The 21,256-nt window shown below is 42.6% G+C and overlaps 5 protein-coding genes across 5 annotated transcripts; 1 reads left to right on the top strand and 4 right to left on the bottom strand.

Annotated features, from left to right (window-relative positions):
• The first annotated feature begins 1,260 nt into the window (after nt 1–1,260).
• Nucleotides 1,261–6,169, top strand: LOC105391204 (glycerol kinase). Its single transcript, XM_048623483.1, has 12 exons — nt 1,261–1,430; nt 1,526–1,654; nt 1,866–1,995; nt 2,162–2,379; nt 2,553–2,765; nt 3,064–3,166; nt 3,486–3,593; nt 3,928–4,084; nt 4,440–4,641; nt 5,061–5,190; nt 5,569–5,664; nt 5,953–6,169. Exons 1-12 carry the CDS (start codon nt 1,359–1,361, stop codon nt 6,042–6,044), a joined length of 1,650 nt encoding a protein of 549 aa, XP_048479440.1. The 5' UTR covers nt 1,261–1,358; the 3' UTR covers nt 6,045–6,169.
• Nucleotides 6,170–6,683: 514 nt separating this feature from the next.
• LOC105391195 (RNA-splicing ligase RtcB homolog) lies at nt 6,684–10,174 on the bottom strand. Its single transcript, XM_011562642.3, has 5 exons — nt 9,770–10,174; nt 9,467–9,597; nt 8,581–9,285; nt 8,195–8,359; nt 6,684–6,939 (listed from the first exon to the last, which is right to left on the bottom strand). Exons 1-5 carry the CDS (start codon nt 10,059–10,061, stop codon nt 6,712–6,714), a joined length of 1,521 nt encoding a protein of 506 aa, XP_011560944.1. The 5' UTR covers nt 10,062–10,174; the 3' UTR covers nt 6,684–6,711.
• A 1,381-nt stretch (nt 10,175–11,555) lies between these two features.
• LOC105391185 (NADH dehydrogenase [ubiquinone] 1 beta subcomplex subunit 11, mitochondrial) lies at nt 11,556–12,191 on the bottom strand. The gene has a single exon (XM_011562631.3). The coding sequence runs from the start codon at nt 12,063–12,065 to the stop codon at nt 11,622–11,624; it is 444 nt and encodes a 147-aa protein (XP_011560933.3). The 5' UTR covers nt 12,066–12,191; the 3' UTR covers nt 11,556–11,621.
• A 529-nt stretch (nt 12,192–12,720) lies between these two features.
• LOC105391178 lies at nt 12,721–15,121 on the bottom strand. The gene is made up of 5 exons (XM_011562619.3): nt 14,958–15,121; nt 14,284–14,511; nt 13,844–13,976; nt 13,299–13,459; nt 12,721–12,988 (listed from the first exon to the last, which is right to left on the bottom strand). The coding sequence occupies exons 1-5, from the start codon at nt 15,057–15,059 to the stop codon at nt 12,767–12,769; spliced, it is 846 nt and encodes a 281-aa protein (XP_011560921.3). The 5' UTR covers nt 15,060–15,121; the 3' UTR covers nt 12,721–12,766.
• A 3,487-nt stretch (nt 15,122–18,608) lies between these two features.
• LOC105391167 (extensin) lies at nt 18,609–20,720 on the bottom strand. Its single transcript, XM_011562608.3, has 3 exons — nt 20,585–20,720; nt 19,975–20,403; nt 18,609–18,967 (listed from the first exon to the last, which is right to left on the bottom strand). Exons 1-3 carry the CDS (start codon nt 20,597–20,599, stop codon nt 18,860–18,862), a joined length of 552 nt encoding a protein of 183 aa, XP_011560910.3. The 5' UTR covers nt 20,600–20,720; the 3' UTR covers nt 18,609–18,859.
• Nucleotides 20,721–21,256: the final 536 nt, after the last annotated feature.

The following is a 21,256-nucleotide window of genomic DNA, read 5'->3' as shown; positions in this document are numbered from 1 at the left end:
CCAAAACCAAAAGATAGGTGCGACGACGAGCAAAGCGAGGAGGAGCGTGTTAGGTGCACATAGATATCGAAAAACAAAGCGGAGCGCAGCGAAGCGGAGCGGAGCGTTTCAAATCAAATATAGAGTAAATTTTTTGTTATACAGTAAAATATTTGTAGTATTTGTTGTTAAGTTACAGAACAAAGCCAATATAATATAATACAATTGCTCGGATTTTTACGGTGGTTAACCTTAAAAAGCTTAGGACCCAAACCTAAAGATAGGTGCGACGACGAGCAAAGCGAGGAGGAGCGTGTTAGGTGCACATAGATATCGAAAAACAAAGCGGAGCGCAGCGAAGCGGAGCGGAGCGTTTCATATAATACAGCTTAAAAAATATTGTTTGTATACGGATTATGCTGTTAATAAACATACTCGTACTATTCCTAATACATGACTATTTCTTGTTCACTTAAAACATTCGGGAATTTGTATTTTCGGAATATTAAAAATTCGGAATTCGTAATTTTAACAATTCGATATAATAAATAATCGTACTTTTGAAACATCGAAATTATAATATTCGGAAATATGACTTTCGTCATTTTAATTAATCTGTGGTATGAAATTTCGTTAATTATACTATTCGTGATTTTCGCTATTCGGAAACTTAAAATTCGGGATTGTGAATTATTCGGAACTATGAAATTCGTAATTATGAAAATCGTTATTTTCATATTCGTAAAAAAGTAATTCGAAATTCTGTAGTGTACCCTTTTCGATAACATGGTAGTGATAATTTATGTAGAAACGAAAATATTAAATCAGTACCTACTTTAAAGTCTTTAAACTATCTTAATAAACAACTTTATTTTAGTTTTCAAAGTTTTTAGGTTATGTTCCGAAACAGGAGCCAAAACAGAAAAACAAAACAAATTACATACTGCCACAGATAAAGATAACCTTTCTTAATACTGCTCGCTCTACACTCTGATCGATGAGTGAACACCAAACACCACTGAAAGAAATGTAATACAATGCATTATTTATTAATTTATTATTATTATTAATGCCATTTTCCAGTATGGTATGGGGTATGGAGCTATGGGGCCATATTTTTGATTGTGAATGCGTTTTATAAGATGCGCTTGCAGCGTGGGCAGCGAGCGATGCGGCTATTATTATTCTGAGGCCCCAGCACCACACACAGAACGAACTGACAATCAGAAGTAGTCTGTGGTTAGTTTGACTTATGACAGCTAGTGGTCAGCTGATTTGTTTTAGTTCTGGATTTTTGTATGAAATTATTTGTGTTTTTATATTCCTAAAAATGTGAATGAAATTTTCCTGAGCAATGATAAATATTCAGCGAGCGCAATATGCGACAGTTTGGAAAATTTGGCCCATTAGTAGGAGCCGTTGATGCAGGAACATGCAATGTAAAATTTATGGTGAGAAAAAATACACTTATAAACCGCTTCTTTAATCTATTATATTCATATTCTCTCAACTTGTGGTGGCTAACATATTGGCTCTGCTCGTACAGGTATTTGCTGCAAACACTTCGGAAGTGCTAACCTACCACCAAGTGACCATAAAGAGATTCAGTCCCCAGGAGGGCTGGGTGGAGCAGGATGCCCTGGAGCTGTACAACGCCGTCTTCGAGTGCATTGAGGTAACCCTTGTAGACTCACCAACCAAGTAATTTTCAAGCAAATTAAATCTACTGCTAATGTAACCTGTACTTTTTTATATGTAGCCTCTACAGTGTCCCACCCACTGCTGGGCAAATGCCTCCCCCTGTTGAGTCCACACATCCCAGTTCTGTGCCACCATTGGCAAACCCTGGTACTAAACAACCTAAAATTTCAGATGTGATCTTTCAGGTTACCGCAGATAATTTGCAAAAGCTAGATATAAACCCTGCAGATGTGGTGGGTATTGGTGTAGCTAATCAGAGAGAAACAACTATTGTGTGGAACTCCAACACTGGACAGCCTCTATACAGTGCCATTGGTAAATAATATTTTCACTTTCCATTTTAATATTAATATGTATAGGAATTAAATATCATTCTCAGTCATTCGTATTGTAAAACAAACTCTGAAGTAATAGATGAACAGATAAATTAACTAACTGTAAACTAAGAAGTGCTAATTCAATGAACACATATTTATTTTAGCATGGCTGGATGTGAGGACAAGCAAAATAGTAGATGATCTCATCAAGGTGAAGGGAGTTCAAAGTGCAAATGCGGTGTCTCAAATCAGTGGGCTTCCTCTCTCTACGTACTTCTCTTCAGTGAAACTGAAATGGCTGCTGCAGAATGTGCCTGCAGTGAAAGAGGCACTTGCAGCTGGGCAGTGTCTGGCCGGCACTGTGGACTCCTGGCTCATATGGGTAATGAGGATTATAAATAACTAAACAGTTATATTAGTCTCTATATTAATTAAAATCCCCAGTTCTGTAGCACAAAATGTAAGTGCTTAAAACTTACATTTACATTTGCTCTTTTACAATACATCTTTCGCCATAACTTATCTTTAACTTTTGTCTTACTTATTTATTTGCAGAATCTCACGGGAGGTCCACATGGTGGAATCCACGTTACAGATGTCACAAATGCTTCAAGGACACAACTCATGTCATTGAAGAATCTACAATGGGATAAAAACTTGCTTAGGTTTTTTGAAATACCACCACAAATATTGCCAAAGATAAAAAGTTCTGCTGAAATATATGGATATGTGTCATCAGGGTCTCTTTGTGGCATTCCAATTGCAGGAGTAAGTATTTTTTTTACTACCAAGATTTTTTCAATTCTATTTGCTGTAAAACACTGTCCATGAAATCATATAATTATTAATAACCATAAGTCACATGCTGTTGTATGTATGATTTTACTTTAAAACTATTTAATGGGTTTTCAAGCAGTTTTATGAGTAATCTAATAGTTATTCAAGAGTTTTTTTTTTATAATAACATGCATAGCAAGTATCACACATGTATCCCTAGTGAATAAAAAACTAACCTTTTTAATATTAATTCCTACTACTTAAATTAAAAATGTAATTTATGTCCCAGTGCCTGGGAGACCAGCAGGCGGCGCTGGTGGGGCAGAACTGCATGCGGTTCGGACAGGCCAAGTGCACGTTCGGCACCGGCTGCTTCCTGCTTTACAATACAGGTGAGAATCCCTTGCACAATGTCATGATACTGATGCTTTCCTGAAAGAGATAGCTCTAACTTGCTATGATTTATTATACTGGTTCTACAATTCCACATTCATGCTTAGTATTGGTTGTATGATAAAGTGTAAACCAAACAGGACCAACATACCAACCTACCCAACAATGAGCAATATAATGAGGAGTCTTTGAATTGCCTTGATTGTTATACAATATGCTTATATGCATTTACACCTCAACCATGTCATTTATCAACAACACTGACAAGTGCTACTTTTTATATCAACAATCATGACATTACCTACCTATTTCTTCCAGGTGACTCAATAGTGCACTCGCGGCACGGGCTGCTCACAACCGTCGCGTACCAGCTGGGCGCGGACGTGCCGCCCGTGTACGCGCTGGAGGGCGCCGTGGCCATCGCAGGTAGTACGTACTGCACGAGTTAATAGGTGTACAGTGAGGTTCATGAAAGATGACGAAATTGGCTGCCGTCTGCGGATGTAGATTGAATGATAAGAGAGCAGTGGGTTGATGCCACAATGGACGTATAGTGACCGAGTGAAGTGTCTCTTTCCATAGTCACATTCCACTGGCGCCTAACAACCAAGCGCGCCTCCAAGAACATCTAAAACATTACCCTGCTTTAAACTTACATAAAAACGCGTACTTTGCAGTTATATACGTATGTATGTAAAACGAATTATCTTCGTCTGCTTATGTATTTATTAAATTAAATATAGTTTTTTTGTACCCGCAGGTGACACACTAGAGTGGCTGCGCGACGGGTTAGAGATCCTCGGTGAGGTGAAAGACTCGGCGGAGCTGGCGGCGAGCGTGGAGGATGAAGATAATCTCTACTTCGTGCCTGCGTTCAATGGACTGTATACGCCTTATTGGAAGAGAGATGCGAGAGGGTAAGTGGACTTCGTAATTCGATAGCCAAAATTTTTCAGGAAAGAAATCCAAATAAAAACGATAAACACAATACCCATAAGCAGCAAATAATTTACTCACCACTTCTATCTTACTGTAATTTTACATGATAATTGCGTCCCATTGTAAAATGTGATAAAATGAAATTGACTACCAAAATTGTTATACCAAAGCATCAGTGAGCGACTGACAACGAATCTGATAGCCGTAAAACCTAGTCCAGCGTTATTCTTTTAGTATAAGAAAAGGGACCTTTTAAAACGTTCTGTATGATGATACCTATAAAACTTTTGAAGAAGCATAGCCTTACAATCCTAATCCTGTATTTTATTCCAGTATAATGTGCGGCCTGACCCCCTCCTCATCCCGCGCACATCTAGTCCGCGGCGCTCTCGAAGCCGTCTCGCAGCAGGTGGCGGCGGCGGCGGCGGCGCTGGCGGGGGACGGGGCGCCGCTGGCGAGGTTACTGGCTGACGGGGGCATGGCGCAGAACGGGACCATGATGCAGATGGCCGCCGATGTGTTAGGGGTGCCTGTGGTGAGGATTGTGTTCCGTTTTTTTTTGCAATTTATTGTGTCTGCTAGGATAAGGTGCCATGACAAGAACAGGGTCTTCACTTAGAACTAAAAATGACCAGATCGACCCGCCAACTTCTTCTGGGTCTGCTTCTGCAGTGGTCATAGATTGAGGTCATGCTTGGATAACGTTCGAAAGTCATTTTTGCAATGCTCGTATGCAAATCGTATTGAAGCAAATATCTTGAAACGATGCACTAAATTCATGGATAAACTGTGTGATGCCATTGCCCAAATAAAGCATGTATTCGATTTAAAATCCTGTCTATCCAACACTCTGTACTGCCGTAGTCCAACTTTCGTCCCGTCCTAGCACAATATCAACTCCATCACTCCTTGCCCTATGTACATCACTACATAAACCTGCCTTTCTACCATCAGATCCGTCCCCTAATGACGGAGAGCACGGCGCTGGGCGCGGCGGCGGCGGCGGGGCGCGCGCTGCGCGTGTGGCCGGCCTTCTGCGCGCCGCCGCCCGCCGACACCTTCCTGCCCGCCATCGGCGATGAAGGTACTTATACGACGATATAGGCCTGTCAGCTATAGGCAACGGTAGAAATGTCATCGTGAGGCCCCATTGGTGCATTGCGTCGAACACAATTACAAAAGAACGATTATTAAAAAATCTGACCCTAATCTATTGCCATCAGTCTCCATGATCAGCCAAGACAACGCTACTATTACACATAAAAAAGTATTTTAACTACATCTGAAGTTCCTAAACGGCATTGTTACTTGTAAAAGAATCCTCTAAGGTGATTAATCATTCATCCTGTGAAAGTGTTTCAATCATCACTTGTGTATAGAGAAGCGGCGTATTTGTAATTTTGAATATTACCCCTTTACCACAGAATAATAACCTTTACGTTAAACTAGTACTCTATTGCAGAGCGCGAGATGCGGCGCGCGCGCTGGGAGCAGGCGCTGCAGCGCTGCATGAGCTGGACCGAGCAGGATGAGAAAGCTACCAAAGAACTTGATGGAGGTAACTTTACAAATACTACTTTCTGCATGGTATTGTGTTAGGGGTGTATTGGTGCGTCGCGTCGTCTTAAAGGAACGGTCATTAAAATATATGGCACCGACGACGTAACGCACCAATGGGGCCTCGCCCTTACAGAGGTTGTAAACTAAGATTAATAAGGATCGATTCACACAGATAGACTCTACCTTCCAGCACATAATATGATAATTTTTTTTATCTATGCGCCTCACTCTCACATATCTAAACTATCAACTGAGAAGCTAAACAACCCTATTTGTTGTGTTGCAGACGAGCCGGACCGCACGACGGCCGTGCTGCCCCCGGGGCTGTTCTTCCTGGGCACGGCGCTGCTCGTCATCATCGCCGACAAGCTCAAGTGAGCACACACTAGTCATCACTCACGCTACCTCCGGGTTACTACTCTCAAGTAAACCGCGTTATGTTACGATTTGTTGTCTGTTATGTATGATGTTACCATGTTAATATAATATTATTTTACGCCACAAGAACTTTGCGTCTTATTTCTAGTGATTTTATTTTTGCCGTGCGTTAATAACCACCTTGTCCGGCCTGAAGGACCAAAAAAATCCATAGGCTTCTATGCTCTATGGGCATTTGCCCCACAACTGATGGATGGACAGGAAATACAAAACAAAGGTTCCAGTAAATGGATTTATTTAGTTCATAATAATTTATAAATATTATTACAATTTAATGAGAACCACAAATCGTCAGTCTTACAGCCGAACTAAACATATTGGGGCTGCCACTATAAGTGGTATGTAGACTTAAATAGGTACATAATCTTTAGTAATGTAGTGGCCACACAGAAGTGGGAAGCTAAAGCTTATAGCTCATAAAGACTGCTCGATCTAAATAACAACACTCACTGCTTCTGACACTTTCCCACAGTGTGTGGTCACACCTTAACTCCTAATACCATGATTACACCACAAGTAGAGTGGCAATGAGTAATGAGTGCTCGGTCAAGGATACTGTCTCGTCACTCTACTCGAGAGGTGTAATCAGGGTATAAACACTGGCTCATTAACCCTTGATCACAGCAATAGGTCGTAATTTAACCGTCTTCTTGCTGATGCCGGCCGCGTGGCACGTGTCCACCACGTCGGTCACGTTCTTGTAGGACTCGGGCGCCTCCTCCATCACCAGCTTGGGCGACGCCACGCGGATGGAGATGCCGAGCGACTCCATCTTGGACAGCACGTCTTTGTAGTCGATGTTCCGCCGGGACTTCGCTCGGGAGAGGGCGCGGCCCTGTTGGATATGATGGTTTGGTTAAAATAGTTCACATCAAGAAGCGCATCCGACCTACAGGGGACTTTTAACCGATGGGTAGACGAAATTGAACGTCACGGTCTACGCATAAGCCGAACAAAGACGGAGTATATGGAATGTGACTACGGTGGCACAGATGCCCTAGGCTGTGATATTACTATCGAAAACACGCCGCTGCCTAAAGTCTCACAGTTCAAATACCTCGGCTCTGTACTGACCACAGATGCAAATGTAGACGAGGATGTCACACATCGGGTGAACACGGCATGGTTAAAGTGGAGATCCCTAACTGGTGTACTGTGTGATCCCAGAATGCCAATCAAAACCAAAGGCAAAATATATAAGACCGTGGTCAGACCCGCACTAATGTATGGCTCAGAATGCTGGACTATGAAGAAAGCGCACGAACAGCAAATGCACGTGGCCGAAATGAAGATGCTGCGCTGGGCTGGTGGTGTCACGCGCCTTGATAAAGTGCGAAATGAGCACATCAGAGGGTCCTTCAAAGTCGCACCAATCGCAGAGAAGCTAAAGGAAACCCGACTGAGGTGGTTTGGGCATGTTATGAGGCGAGAAGATGACTACGCGGTAAAGAAAGCCATGCACATCCCAAGTCAATCGAGAGGAAGAGGACGACCACCAGCAACATGGTGGTCCAATATCGAGAAGGAGATGAAAGCCCAAAACCTGACCACATCGACAACCCGGGATAGAATATCCTGGCGCCGAAGTACGAGGAGGCCCGACCCCAGCTGAACTGGGAAGAGGGCAGGAGAAAGAAGAAGAATTGAAATAACGAAGTCCTCAACATAGTTAGTTTTTTAAAGAAAAGAACTAATTATAAGTAGGAGATATGATTGATAAATTTCTCTAATGGTCAAATCTACGCCAGTGGTTCCAGCTGAGCACTGGAGAATTGTTCCGTGCGGCGGCCTCCAAGACGGAAATCAGCAGGATGATTGCCAACCTTCGCTAGGAGACGGCACCAGAAGATGAAGAATGGTCAAATTCCCTAACGGAAAGGTTTTACGAAAGGATCCTCCGCAAGCGATGTTACATTATTAATTGTACTTTATACATTATCGCACCCTGGGCAGGGAGGGACTGACGCTATTCTGGCTAATCCTTTCACCATGGTAACAAACGTAGACTCGCTTTAGTGAATCGTAATGGCCATCAACAGCCAAGAAAACGAAGAGTCAGTAAATCAAATTTTATCAAATATAATACTAACAGCGCCATGGCATGTGGAGCCGAAGGTCTCGGTCATGCCCTGGTGCGTGCCGGTGAGCACGTAGCTGCAGGTGCCCATGGTGCCGCCGATGAGCACCGGCTGCCCCGTCAGCTGGTAGTCCACCGGGATCAGCGGGTGGTGCGGGGGGAACGCGCGCGTCGAACCCTGGGAGAAGGAATTTTTGATTACACTAAATTGCACACTTTGATAAAGTAGTATCAACCACTGTGTGCAATATGTACCATAGTATAAATAACATGTATGTATAATAGTGTAAGTCATATAGGCATGTAAATAAAATAGAAATACAGAAGTGGCAATAAATAAATAGGTACTTGGTACACTATTTTAAAACCAATCTTTAAGTAAGTAGAAATTTTACTCACCTTCCTGTGAACTAACAGCTTTTTGACCTTTCCATCAACTACATGCTCCTCAATTTTGGCAATATTGTGGGAGACATCATAGATGACATGCATATCCAGATCATCTGGAGTAGTCTTGAACTGCTTGGCAAAAGCCTGGCGGGTTAAGAATGTCATGGAGCTTCTGTTGACCCAGGCAAAGTTGGCCGCAGCCGCCATGGCCTTCAGGTAGTCCTGTCCCTCCACTGAGTTGATCCTCGCACAGGCCAGCTGTCTGTCATTTGTCTCTATCTGATCCCTTTTCATAGCTTTCTCCATTTGCACCAGAGCATCAGTGGCCACCTGGTGACCAAACCCTCGGCTGCCAGAGTGAATCATGACACACACTTGCCCCAGTCTGTCAATACCCATTTCCTTTGCTGCATATTTGTCAAAGATCTCATCAACTATTTGTATTTCAGCATAGTGGTTGCCGGCTCCAAGTGTGCCAAGTTGGGGCAGTCCTCGCTTCTTAGCTCTGAGGCTCACTTTAGATGGATCTGCATTCAGCATCCTGCCATACTCCTCACAATGTTCCTTGTCCTCAGCCCACACATAGCCCTCCCGTAGGGACCAGTCTATGCCCATCTCCAGGGCTTCCTCAAGGTCTCTGGCATTCATGGGGATGATGCCTTTGGACCCAACTCCGACTGGTATGTGGTCAAAGAGACTTTGTGCTAGTTGTTCCTGAAATAAGTAGGTATAACATAATTATACATTTTAAAACATTAAATTTGCTGTGTTTTTTTATGTATTTAAATAAAATTTTCAATAATTACAGTAAACAGAAAAACAATGTAATGATAGATAAACTTGAACTAAAAGGTAACAAAAATAATTTTGGTATTTGATTTTTAAACACACTAACTTTGATAGGAAGCACATCTTTCTCATCTAAATTAGTCCGGAGGAGACGCACACCACAGTTGATGTCAAAGCCCACTCCACCCGGTGACACTATGGACTTAGGATCATCCATGTCGAAGGCTGCCATGTTCCCTGTAAAGTAGTTTTCATTTGAGTATGTATGTTAAAAAATTTAGGTACTTACCTAGGTAATATTAAAAACATAACCTTAAATTATTGATGTTGCAAAATGTCTCAACCCGAAATCTAACACTGAGAATCAATGTAATGAATAAATAGTTCATAATATTGCTGCTTCACTCACCAATAGCAAACCCATAGCCCGAGTGTACGTCGGGCAGCCCGACGGAGCGGCCGACGATGCCGGGCAGCGCCGCCACGTTCGCGATCTGCTTGACCCCCGGCAGGAACCCCCCGGTCATGCCCGGCCGGCACGAGTTCCGCAGCTCCTCCAGCATCAGCTTCTCAAGCGTACTGTTTACGTAAAACACCCCCTCAACGTTCATGTTAGGCTGAAACCCTTTCTTGATCCGCCAACTGTGGGCGTTGATCTTTTCGAGGTATTTGAGCTCCTCATTGTACTGCCTTACCACCATTGTGTGTGCGAAAGGGCTTTTGGAGGTATTTAGTGTGTTTTAATGCGAAAATTCAGGAAAATATACCGAAACAAACAAAATAATGCAGTGCAGAATGCTCCTAAACATCGAATGACAGGTGAAACGTCAAAAACTAAGAGTACTCTGGAAAAAATGAATACTAATCTGTGTTTTACAGGACGCCATACAATGATGAAGTATTTAGGAAAGTCAATAAGCTGAATGGAAAGTAGATTGTCGAAGATCTCAATAGTTTTGCCTTGTTTCTAGTTTATAAGTATGTTCGATTTATGTGGTGTTCAATAAAACAATATTAACAGCGGTAACATGAGCGGTGGTAGCTCAGTCTGGTAAGCGCCCGCTTCACGCAAGAGATGCGGGTTCGAATCCCAGCGCTGACATGTACCTATGAGTTCTTTTAACTTAAGTACAATGTATACCATCGCTCTTACGGTGTAGGAAAACATCGTGAGGAAACCTGCATATCTAGACATAGCACATCTAGATATGTGAACCCACCAACCTGCAGTGGACCAAGGGGGTGGGAAATGATCCAAGCTTGGGAAAGCAGTTTAGACCTTGGGGATATGCACAAAGGTTCCACTCGAGAGAGCCAGGTGCAGGTAAATACTCCCCCACTCCCCACTGAGAATAGAATAGAATTTACTTCTCCTAAACCTAACCTAACCTCAGCTACTGCAACACCCAGGCATGCTGCTCCAGTTTACTTGGGAGCTAGGCTGGCTGAGCTGAATTTAAGGGGATATGTACGGTGGCCTGCGCCTAAAAGTATACAGGCGGAGTTTTTAAAATAGCGATTCCTGATGATGAAGGGACCAGCTACATCTGTTATAAATCGGGGGACGTGTTGTGTGTGATGTGTATAGCAGTGGTGTTTATGTGGATGTGCTTAAGCAGCATGTGAGCTTGAGATCGCTATTTTAAAAACTCCGCCTGTATACTTTTAGGCGCAGGCCACTGTACCAAGGTACTCGAGAGAACTCGGTTCTCTCTGAATAGAATAGAATACTACTCCTGAAAGAAGGCCCTATAGTCAAACCAAGTGTGGCTATATTAATTAATAGATTTACCTACCTAGGGCTAATAATACTTTGTATTGCAAACATAAACCTAATGCCCTTATAAAATACTCACAAAATTCTACACTTACCTATAAAATTGTCTTAAATCTAAAAATCCCTGTAGCTCAAGGTATCAGGAGTTTCCATCACACATATATTACTTGATAGGTAGTTTGCTTTTTATCTACAATCTTTGCAGGCCAACCCAGTGCTTACCAATTATAATCATTCCTGTAGAACTCAGCAAAAAATATTATTTATAGTATATTCTAACTAAAATAAAAGATAAATAGTACAATTTAAAGTAATTTACTAGCAAACGTTGAAACATTTACATTAAATCTAGTAAAATTACTGAAAAATTATCATGACCAATAAGAAAATGATTTACTTATCCATATTAAAACAGCAATAAAAGAAAAACCATTTACTATTAACTATTAGATTTACATATTAATTTAAAGATGACTGATACCTATTAAATGATAATTTCAATGTCTTTAAGTTCTTCATCCGATGGTAGACACACAGTGGATGGAGGCACATAGTTGGGATCGATGGGGGGCAGGCCGGCCTGCTCGCGGCGCCGCAGCTCCAGGAAGGCTTCCCGCTGCGCCCAGTCCCTCAGGTGAGCGTCCGGGGCGTACGTCCAGAAGAACCCTCCAAACACAATGCACAAGGTTACGGAGAAGAAATAAGATGCATTGTGCACATTCGTGTCGTCGGTCTTGTTGTCGTAGTGGAAGCCGTAGCTCACCCAGTTCTTGTCTTCTTTACTGGTCTCACATGCTGCTGCAGCGGTGTCACTGTTCTTCTTAGAAGTTGAAATGCTTCTGGCATTCTTCAAGTGCGTTTTGTACACATGGTTAAGAGCACATCGCTGAAGCAAGGACATCTGGCGCAACTTAATAAGGGAAGCCATGTTATTGTCTTCCCCTGGTTTTTCCTATAACACGCGAAATATTTTCACAACAACAAGAAATTCAAGAATAAAAAATAATTTTGACAAGATTACGACACCATGAGCTAGGGTGCGTTCCGAATTTCACGTAGCTTCAAAATAACCACTCGATATAATCTGACAGATAATCTTTAATACTAAAACGAACTTTATCATCAAGTAAATAGAGTTTTTAAATGCTTGACAAAAAAAGTTTACATTAGTTATTACGAGATTTATATGAGTGAAAGGATTTTGGTTTTCAAACGTCAGTAGTGTTGGCTATGGTTGACATCATATTAATCGAATGATTATGATTTAGAAAATGATGCCTTCATCCATAGGGAATACCATTCTCCCAAATAATGGGCGCCAGAAGAAAATACTGTTTTCAGGTACAAATTTTTCAGCTTGCTTTAGGATCACGCTCTTACCATTTTTTTATCTAACAAACTAACTAATGAGTAACAAAAATCGATGAGCCCAATGTATGCCTTTCTGTCCTAAGATTCTGCACCAGAAATGCACCAGACCTACTATACTACTACTAAATCACAAGTTGTGGGTGATGCTGGTGCTTGAGCACCAAAAATAATAATGGATTTGATTGATTATTTATTTAAACATTACTTTACTCTTAATTACCTACAAACATACAAACTTAAACATAAATAACCACACACTTAATCGGCTTTGACCCGTACTATTCTTCCTCCCGTCATGACCGCGTACGCTTCGCCTGGGGCCGTCGCCACCAGTGCGTTGACGCAGGCGCCCAGGTTGAGCTCCCCTGCAGGCGTCAGCTGGTCCCCGGCGATCCTCCAGCGCCGCACGTGCCCGTCCCAGCCCGCCGTCCACGCGAAGTCACCGCTCACGTCCAAGCTCGTCACTATCATGTCGCTCACCTGAAAGAGGAAGAGCTTTGGTAAGCGCCTTAGAAGATATTAACAGCAATGGTTTTCTTTCAACAGTTGTGCTACTTTGCATGACTCTTTGAGACTTTATCAGTGCAGTGGAGTAGTTTGGTATACAGTTGTCTAGTCTAGGTAGTTCTTCTTACCTATTTTTTATGAATTTCTTTCCATGATAGCTTTTTCAATATTAGCAGGGCATGATAGAGCTAATTTAGAAAATTACACCCTGAAGGGATTGCCAGTGAGCTGGTTGCTCAAATTTTCTAGCTCCGCACTTCAAACTTAGCCAGTCCGTTCTCACCTTGACCTCATGCAGCTTCTTGAACCGTGTGTCCACGGAGGCGTCGAGCAGTTGCAGCGCGGTGCCGCCGCGGGCCATGGCCAGCAGCGCGGCGCCCGCCACGCGCAGTGGAGCCCGGCCCTCCATCGTGTGGCGTGTTGTGAACCGCGTCTTTGACTCTTCTGCGAGAGGGGATTATAGTTATGGTGGTTAATCATGGGTAGACAGAATACGTAAAAAAAAGTTTTCTACCCTAAGATAGCAGGAAGTAATCTTGTGTCCTATCTAGAATAGAGCTTATGGCTTACCAAAATAAGTGTCTCAGACAATGAATACATATTATAAGCCAGGTGACTAGATAGCTATCTACTAACTGTTATGACCTAGGTTAGCTGCTGGTGGAGAGGATGGGTCATAGCAACGATGAAGTGGTTCTTTTCTTTCGGCTTCGGCCGCCCTCGTGCGTAACTGAGTTTAATTCCTCATGAAATAACAACTTAATTGTCTTCCAATGATAACAAGGATAACTATACTCTAATGGCAGAGCTGATGTCTGGTGCAGATACCTGGTTTAATCTCCGTGACGATGACGTCGAGGTCTCGCACCGTGAACAGGAACGGGCCGCTGAGCCCGATGTCTTTCACTTCTTCCAGCAGATTGTATCGAGCCTTCTCCTCATTGTTTTTGTAAATTAACACCTGCGGGGAAGTAACAATGCGATTAAATCGTGTTTCCGTAGGTGCCCCGTAAGTTTTATTGTGTTAGTGTTTAGATATGCAATTTTCGCGTAATATTAGGATATTCTAATTATAATTATCCTTTTCTTTAATCAAATCAGCTTTATGTTTTGCAAGTAGCAACTAATTAATTATCTTCTGACCTCACCCAAGGCATGCCACTGGATAAGATCAGATGTAGATGTCTAATCCATATCATAGCCATTCACCTTTGTTCACTAAATCGTCTCTCCTGCTTATCAGAAACTTAAACAAAACCAGTTCTTACATTTCCCCCCTCATCACCAGCATACAGCTCTCCTCCGAAGATCCTCAGCGTGCCCACGTCCGGTCCGGCGATGGTGAGTTCAGTGACCTTGCTGCCGTCCTCCGCCCAGACCTTGATGCCGCCGTCGTTGGACGCGGAGTACACGCGGCCGCCGCCCGCCGCCAGGGCGAACGGCTGCACCGCGTGCGCCGCCCAGGAGGACGCTGGGGTGAGGGTGCCGTCGAAACTCTGAACAACAAGTTACATGTACAATTGACGAATAAGAGGACATTGTGAATAGTGCGTGATAGTAATATTCAGGTAGCTACTTATGTGTAAGTATAATTTGGTACTTGGCATTGATTGTGAATGTGAACACATACGAGTAGGTACCTACTTACTTACATAATAATTACTTAATTGACAACATAAACAGTGGTATACATGCCTTTTTTAACACTTAACATATTTTTTCCTGAAAACCAACTAATTTTTTCAAACAATAATATATCGTAGCCTAGAATTGTTTCTACAGCTTACCTACTTGTGCTTGGGCCGATCCCTGGCACAAGTAACCTAGGTATACAATGTATGTACTTACTAGAATTTTCCCCGCATATCTTCGATGAAACACCGGTCGCGGTTTATTTGTAAACAAAACCCATTTTCTTCTTGTAAATCGCTGTTTAACTTACTTTGATAGAGCCGTCTTCACACCCGACGAAGAGCTTGTCGCTCCAGGCGGCCACCACCGGCTCCGAGTCCACTTTCACTTCACCTTCAATTTTCAGAGACATTTTCAGTAGATTTCAGGAGATGTAGCCAACACACAAGCTCTGTAATGACTGGATGAAGCTGGCAACTTCGGGAAAACGCCGGCAAGATAAAAATAGGCGCGGTGGGCGAGACGTTGATATTTACAGATTTATAAATAGTTTCAATCACATCACATCACAACTCCAGAGGAATCTCGATTATTCTTAATGACCACTTATTATGTAGGTATACTTACTTCCTCTATCAGACTGCAAGACTGCACCCCTGCCCTGCCCAATCCATAAGGTATGTGCGAGTGTTATGTTAGGTAAGTAACACTTAAACGATCTTTCTAGCTGTTGATCCAAGTCCCCTCAAGTCAAGGTAAGTACGGTCAACCAAGACATCATTCGTGACCGTAATAAGAGAACGGTAATTTCCTATGATGTAACGGTGTAATAACTTAATTCTGACGTAACGTCGGGTTGCTACTGCCTTAGAAAGAGCTTGTGTTTCTTGTGAACTTTCAGTGGTTACATTAACCCATGCAGCGTCAATCACTACACATCCCTAATGAAGTTAATCTACACACTCGATGTGCAAGCAGCTCGCTCACTCCATACTTACTAGCTATTAGTTAAATGACCTATGATGTTATTGTGCTGATTTCAGAAAAGATACATAAAATTATGTCGATATAATTACAGGTTGGTTCGACACATTGCATCTCATGACCATAGGTATACGATTTATGGAAGGTATGTAGGTATCTACACACTTATTTAACGTTACGTGTATTCAGTATTCAAATATTTTGCAAGACACCATAACTGAAACAATGGGGTTGTGTAACGCAGATTTAATTAGAATAGTTTTGGTTGTAAAGTTACCCATGGTGAATATAAATTACCGGTAGCCTAAAACACGTATACTAGTATACCTAGAACCGGAAGTTATACCTAGACGACCTAGGGTTCATAGTTCCTATGAGAAGTATCTACCTCTACCTATCTATAGCCATGTGGGAAAGTGGAAACTCAATAAAGTTAAGGTTCAGACCGAAGTCTTGGCAACATTCTTGATAACTTTTAAATGGTAGGTACACCTACTTACCGTGGAATAGTCCCCTACATTGTGTGTACTTGGTAAAGTCTCTCGACGGCCACGAATGCTATGAAAAGCCTGCCTAAGCTAGTCGTATAAGTATGCAAAGAAAATACTAAGAAAAGATGATGACATTAATGTGAGAAAATCTATTCCTTTGTAAAAAAAAAAGTACGTAGTTAATAGGAACTTGATCAGATATTGTTTCAGATATTATAATGTCAATTGATTACTTGTCAAGTCTAGTCTATAAAAACGATCATCATCTGAACCTAAATTTAAGCCAAGTTCGATTACTATCCTAGAATATAGGATGATAATTTTAAATTCTTAAGTAAATTAAATTCTTATTATACGAGGGCGGGTCAATAAGTCCGTGACTTTTATAATTTCCCGCCACTTAACTGAAAGAACAACACTGCTCCTGTCAACAAGCATCTGTCAGTAGACATCTGTCAAAATTTGCACAAATTACGTCACTTGGTTTGTGTTTTACACCCGTTCTTAGCAACAACCGCGTGATTTAAAAACATAATGGAAAAAACTGAATTTCGTGTGCTCACTAAGCATGATTTTTTTACGGAAAAAAACCATCACTGAAACCAAGGCTAAGCTTGATAAAGATTATGGGGACTCTGCACCATCAATATCTATGGTTAAAAGTGGTTTACTGAATTCCGTTGTGGCCGTACAAGTACGGAAGATGCCGGACGTCCATGGCACCCAGTTGAGGTCTCTACACCTGAAATGATTGAAAAAATTCACGACATGGTGTTGGCCGATCGGAGATTGAAAGTGAAAGGGATAGTGGAAGCCACAGGGATATCACGTGGCTCACTGGTTTCAATTTTGAATGATCACTTGGGTATGAAAAAGCTTTCCGCAAGATGGCTGCCGCGTTTGCTCACAAACGCAATCGAATGACAACTTCGCAGAGGAGTGTTTGGCGTTGTTAAACCGAAATTCGGACGAGTTTTTGCGCCGTTTTGTATCCGTGGATGAAACGTGGATCCACCACAACACACCAGAGACCAAAAATCAGTCTAAACGGTGGGTTTCTCGGGGTGAATCGGCGCCAAAGAAGGCCAAGGTGGGTATTTTGATGACCTCGAGAAACCTCATTTTTTGGAAGGGATAAAAAAATTGCAGAAACTTTGCACAAAGTGTATAGAGCTCAAAGGAGACTACGTTGAAAAATAAATAAAAAAAATATCCAAAAACCAGTATTTTGTTCAAAAAGTCACGGACTTATTGACCCGCCCTCGTAGCTATACCTACTTACCTACTCGTACCTACCTAAATTAAATAGTCAAAAGTATAATACTTATGTTATTTCTTCAGTGCCCCGCCCATGCCACGTTTTGTTAATTAAATGTTATTAACATATTTAAACGAAGACTTATGGCCGTTCGCATCGTATCCTACTTACTTATTAACAGTGATAGATAACATAGCAAACTGTAACTTCACCTATTAAGATTGTATGTTGTGATACAATAATTTATGAGTTCCCTTCTATAATAAAAGTAGTCGACATGGAATACACAGTGTTGTGCAACTGAACTGTGCCATTGTAGAACGCAAAACACCCCTTGCGTAACATAGCGGGTAAGGTGTACCATTTTGTATGTGATTTGCATGTTTTCTTTTTAGCGACCATCTAACTAGGGCCTTCCCAGGCAGTGGACACTAATTATCGCCTGTCGTAATGTGTGCTGAAAAATCTGAACTTTAAAATTGTGCAACTTGGGGACGGCTAGCGGTTACCTACGCAGCCTGCATGCAACATTGGAAGGCATATTATGCGTGGTGTTTGCACATCTTTTAAGTATTTGCACGACAATATTTCTATTTTAGACTTGTCTTAGATATAGTCTGAAATTTACATGTAAGTATGTAGGTACGATTAAAATGTAGGCTCTTTGGTAGATGAGTGCTTATAGGGAATAGTTACGGATGAGTGTGAGCAGAATACTGATTTTCTTACGTGTTATGATGAGTGTTGTGATGACTTGAGCCAGTAAATGGACTTTAAAGTTCAACTCACGTTTAGTGCCCTAAAGCTTATTTATTCATACCCTAATTCGCTGAGGCTCGTTTGCAATACTAATTGCGCTTGGCAATACTTGGCATTACTTTGTGTGCAAGTATTTTCCCTTCATATAAATTATTTATTTATTTACTGATATTTATCCTCCTGACCCCGAGAGGTATAAATGTATACACTGTTATTAAATTTAAAAAAAAAATATAATTTTAACTACTGAACTGTTGTCCCTTTTCAAAGTACAAATTGTTTAAGGGATAGGTACTTTATATAACTTTAAAGGAATAACAGGGATACTCCATAAAACTTTTAATATACGTATTTTTAAACTATATATTATATTTTTTTTCAATGTCCTACTCATAGCACGCCAGGTGTCAGGAGGATAGGGAAGTGCTCTTATAGTAGATATAGGTATTTATGTAAGAAAACGGCAGGGTAATTTACTTATAAACATTTATAATATAAAAAATAATAATATTTACAAACATTAAACATCAATTTGATGCAACTTATTTAAACAATCGATAGTTTGGCTCAGAAGATCCCTGCGCCCGCGCACGCCTCGTCACAATTTTCTTTTTCAGCAGCACTTCATTATAACTAGGGTCTAGAACTAGATGGTCGTGGTAACTGTTTGTTATTTGGCATGGTGTCAGCGGGGCGGGTGCGGGGCGCGGGGCGGGGTGCTCAGTAGGAGCCGCCGGAGGGTGCTCCGTACTCCGAGGAGGGCGCGGAGGCGGGCGCGCCGTAGTCCTGCGAGGGCTGCCCGGACGCCGGGTACCCGCCCTCTTGCTTCTGAAACAGGGGAAGAAACACACTCCATCAGTAAACTCATATTCATAGTTACTTGGTACATAGAGGTAGACCACTTGTCATACTGCCAAAGTATACTTAGGATGCCCCAATTACTTTCGATGACCCTGTTACCGCGGAGGATCTGTTTCTCACATTCACCGGCGACCGCGGCGGCCGCAGGCTGACGCAACGCGGTCCGGTACAACACCAACGTCTAACGTAATCCTTAATTACTACCATTACATGGAGATAAACTGCTTCAATGGGATTTTCGGATAAAAGGCTGCATAGAACGGTAATTACGTGCGGTACAATTACAAAGCAATTTGTAGGAAAATGTAATGTCGGTAGGCAGTTCACAATGGGGCCTGAGAAGTATTGTGGCTTGCGTCAGCGTAATGACGCGGCGCTTCCTCGGCGCAGCAGGAAGCGTGGCTTTCACGCGCATCCTCCGCCTGTCTCGACTCGGCGAGTGCGCTATCTCTGCAATTTGCACTGTATAATTTGTATATCAAACCCGCTATTAAACTGGCCGCGATGCGACTGCGGTTTCCGCTATTAATTCCTGCGTGCGATTGGATAGCTGATAGTGTTTTGATTGCTTATTTCACTAAAGCCTCGCAATTCGTAGGGTTTTCATGCAAATCAATAATTTGTTACCATGCTAATCGCGAAGGCTACCTTGTTCTATTCTCAGGGTTGATGATTATGTTTTCAAGTATTTTTAATTTTAATTAACTATGGAACCTTTGTTAAACACTGTATGAGGAGTGACAATAAAAGCTATTGTTTTAAAGAGTCTATCATATGCAATGATTTTTCTTTCGTCAATGATCGTATGACCTTATTATTTTGAACTTCCACATCACACGTTGTTGTTACTTATATGTGTACTTGTACATGTATCATGTAAGCTTTTATTAAGTTTCTATACTATATCACTTTCTTTGCAGAAGTTTTCCCTTAAAAATAATTTAAACAATTTTGATATTATTTTGTTACCGTACCTGCGTCTTGTATCTGATGAAGTAGACCTCTGGCTTGGCGGGCTGCGTGGGCGCGGGCGTGGGGATGACCAGGTCGGGCTGCTCCTCCGGCTTCTTCACCAGCACGTAGATGAGCGTCTTCTGCTCGTCCTGCGGCTGCACGGGGATGACGGGCGCCGTGGGCGTGGGCGGCGTGGGCGCCTTGATGAACACGATCTTGTAGTGCTTCTGCGGCGGCGGCACGTACACCTGCTTGGGCGGGCGCGGCAGCTCGTTGTCGGGGGGCGGTACATGCACGTAGACATGCTTGTGCACCACGGGGACCTGCGGGGGCCCGTACTGCGGGGCCGGGGGGCCGTACTGCGGCGCCGGCGGGCCGTACGACGACGGCGGCTCGGGCCGCGCCAGCGCGCACGCCGCCACCGCCGCCAGCACCAGGGACCTCAGCACCTGCACACACAACATACCTCCGGTTAGACACACTCCACCACCAGGACTCTACACAGATCACTCAACACTGCTGGGTCACCGTGTCACCAAGTAATCGTTTCACTGATCCTCGATTGGGCAGGATCGCACAAATTAGGTCACTAGGGCAACTTTTTATTATAAACTATTCACAGTAACCTACCGTTTTGTTACACATTCTGGCACTTGGTTGGTCGCAAGTTTAGAAGATGCAATGTCCAGTGGACAGGCGCCACCTGTGTTTATAAGAGATGCGCGCTCCATATCCGGGGAGGGGGCACTTTCGATGGTGCGCGTGCGCAGCCTTGCGCAACCACCCGCGCGAGCGAGGAGCCGCGAGCGCGGGGAGCCGCCCGGGCCCACACCTCCCTTGATGTGTCTTGCTAACACCGTATTTTCATGCCGTAGGGTTTCTGGACACAACATGCATGTTCAGTTAGATTTTCCGTACCGTGATAGAAATGAATGTATATATTTTCTATAAGTAGGTAGTTAAGTTAAAGTAACGTTAATCATAATCACACGTTTACGCCGAGTCACTCCCGCGCTAGATGCAACTGACGCCAAGTGTGTACATTTTCCGTCAAGTGCCGGAACGCTCTATTTCTCTGTTGTTGTTGTACCTACTCGTGGTGACATTATCATAATAGTTTCCCATTCCCACAGTCCCGCGTCGCGACATCGACATCATTTTGTTACCCGTGAGTCTTTAGTTTATTGTGCTAGTCTTTGTACTTACTTACCTATAGCTATATACCCTGCACAGCATTACGACAGGTGGTATTTTTGAAACAGCAATTTATATACTTATTCGTCCCGTTCGCTTTTATTTTTT

This window comes from Plutella xylostella, chromosome 10, assembly GCF_932276165.1.
Source record: "Plutella xylostella chromosome 10, ilPluXylo3.1, whole genome shotgun sequence".
NCBI classification, from domain to species: Eukaryota; Metazoa; Arthropoda; class Insecta; order Lepidoptera; family Plutellidae; genus Plutella; species Plutella xylostella.
This window is presented reverse-complemented; position numbering and strand designations above follow the sequence as displayed.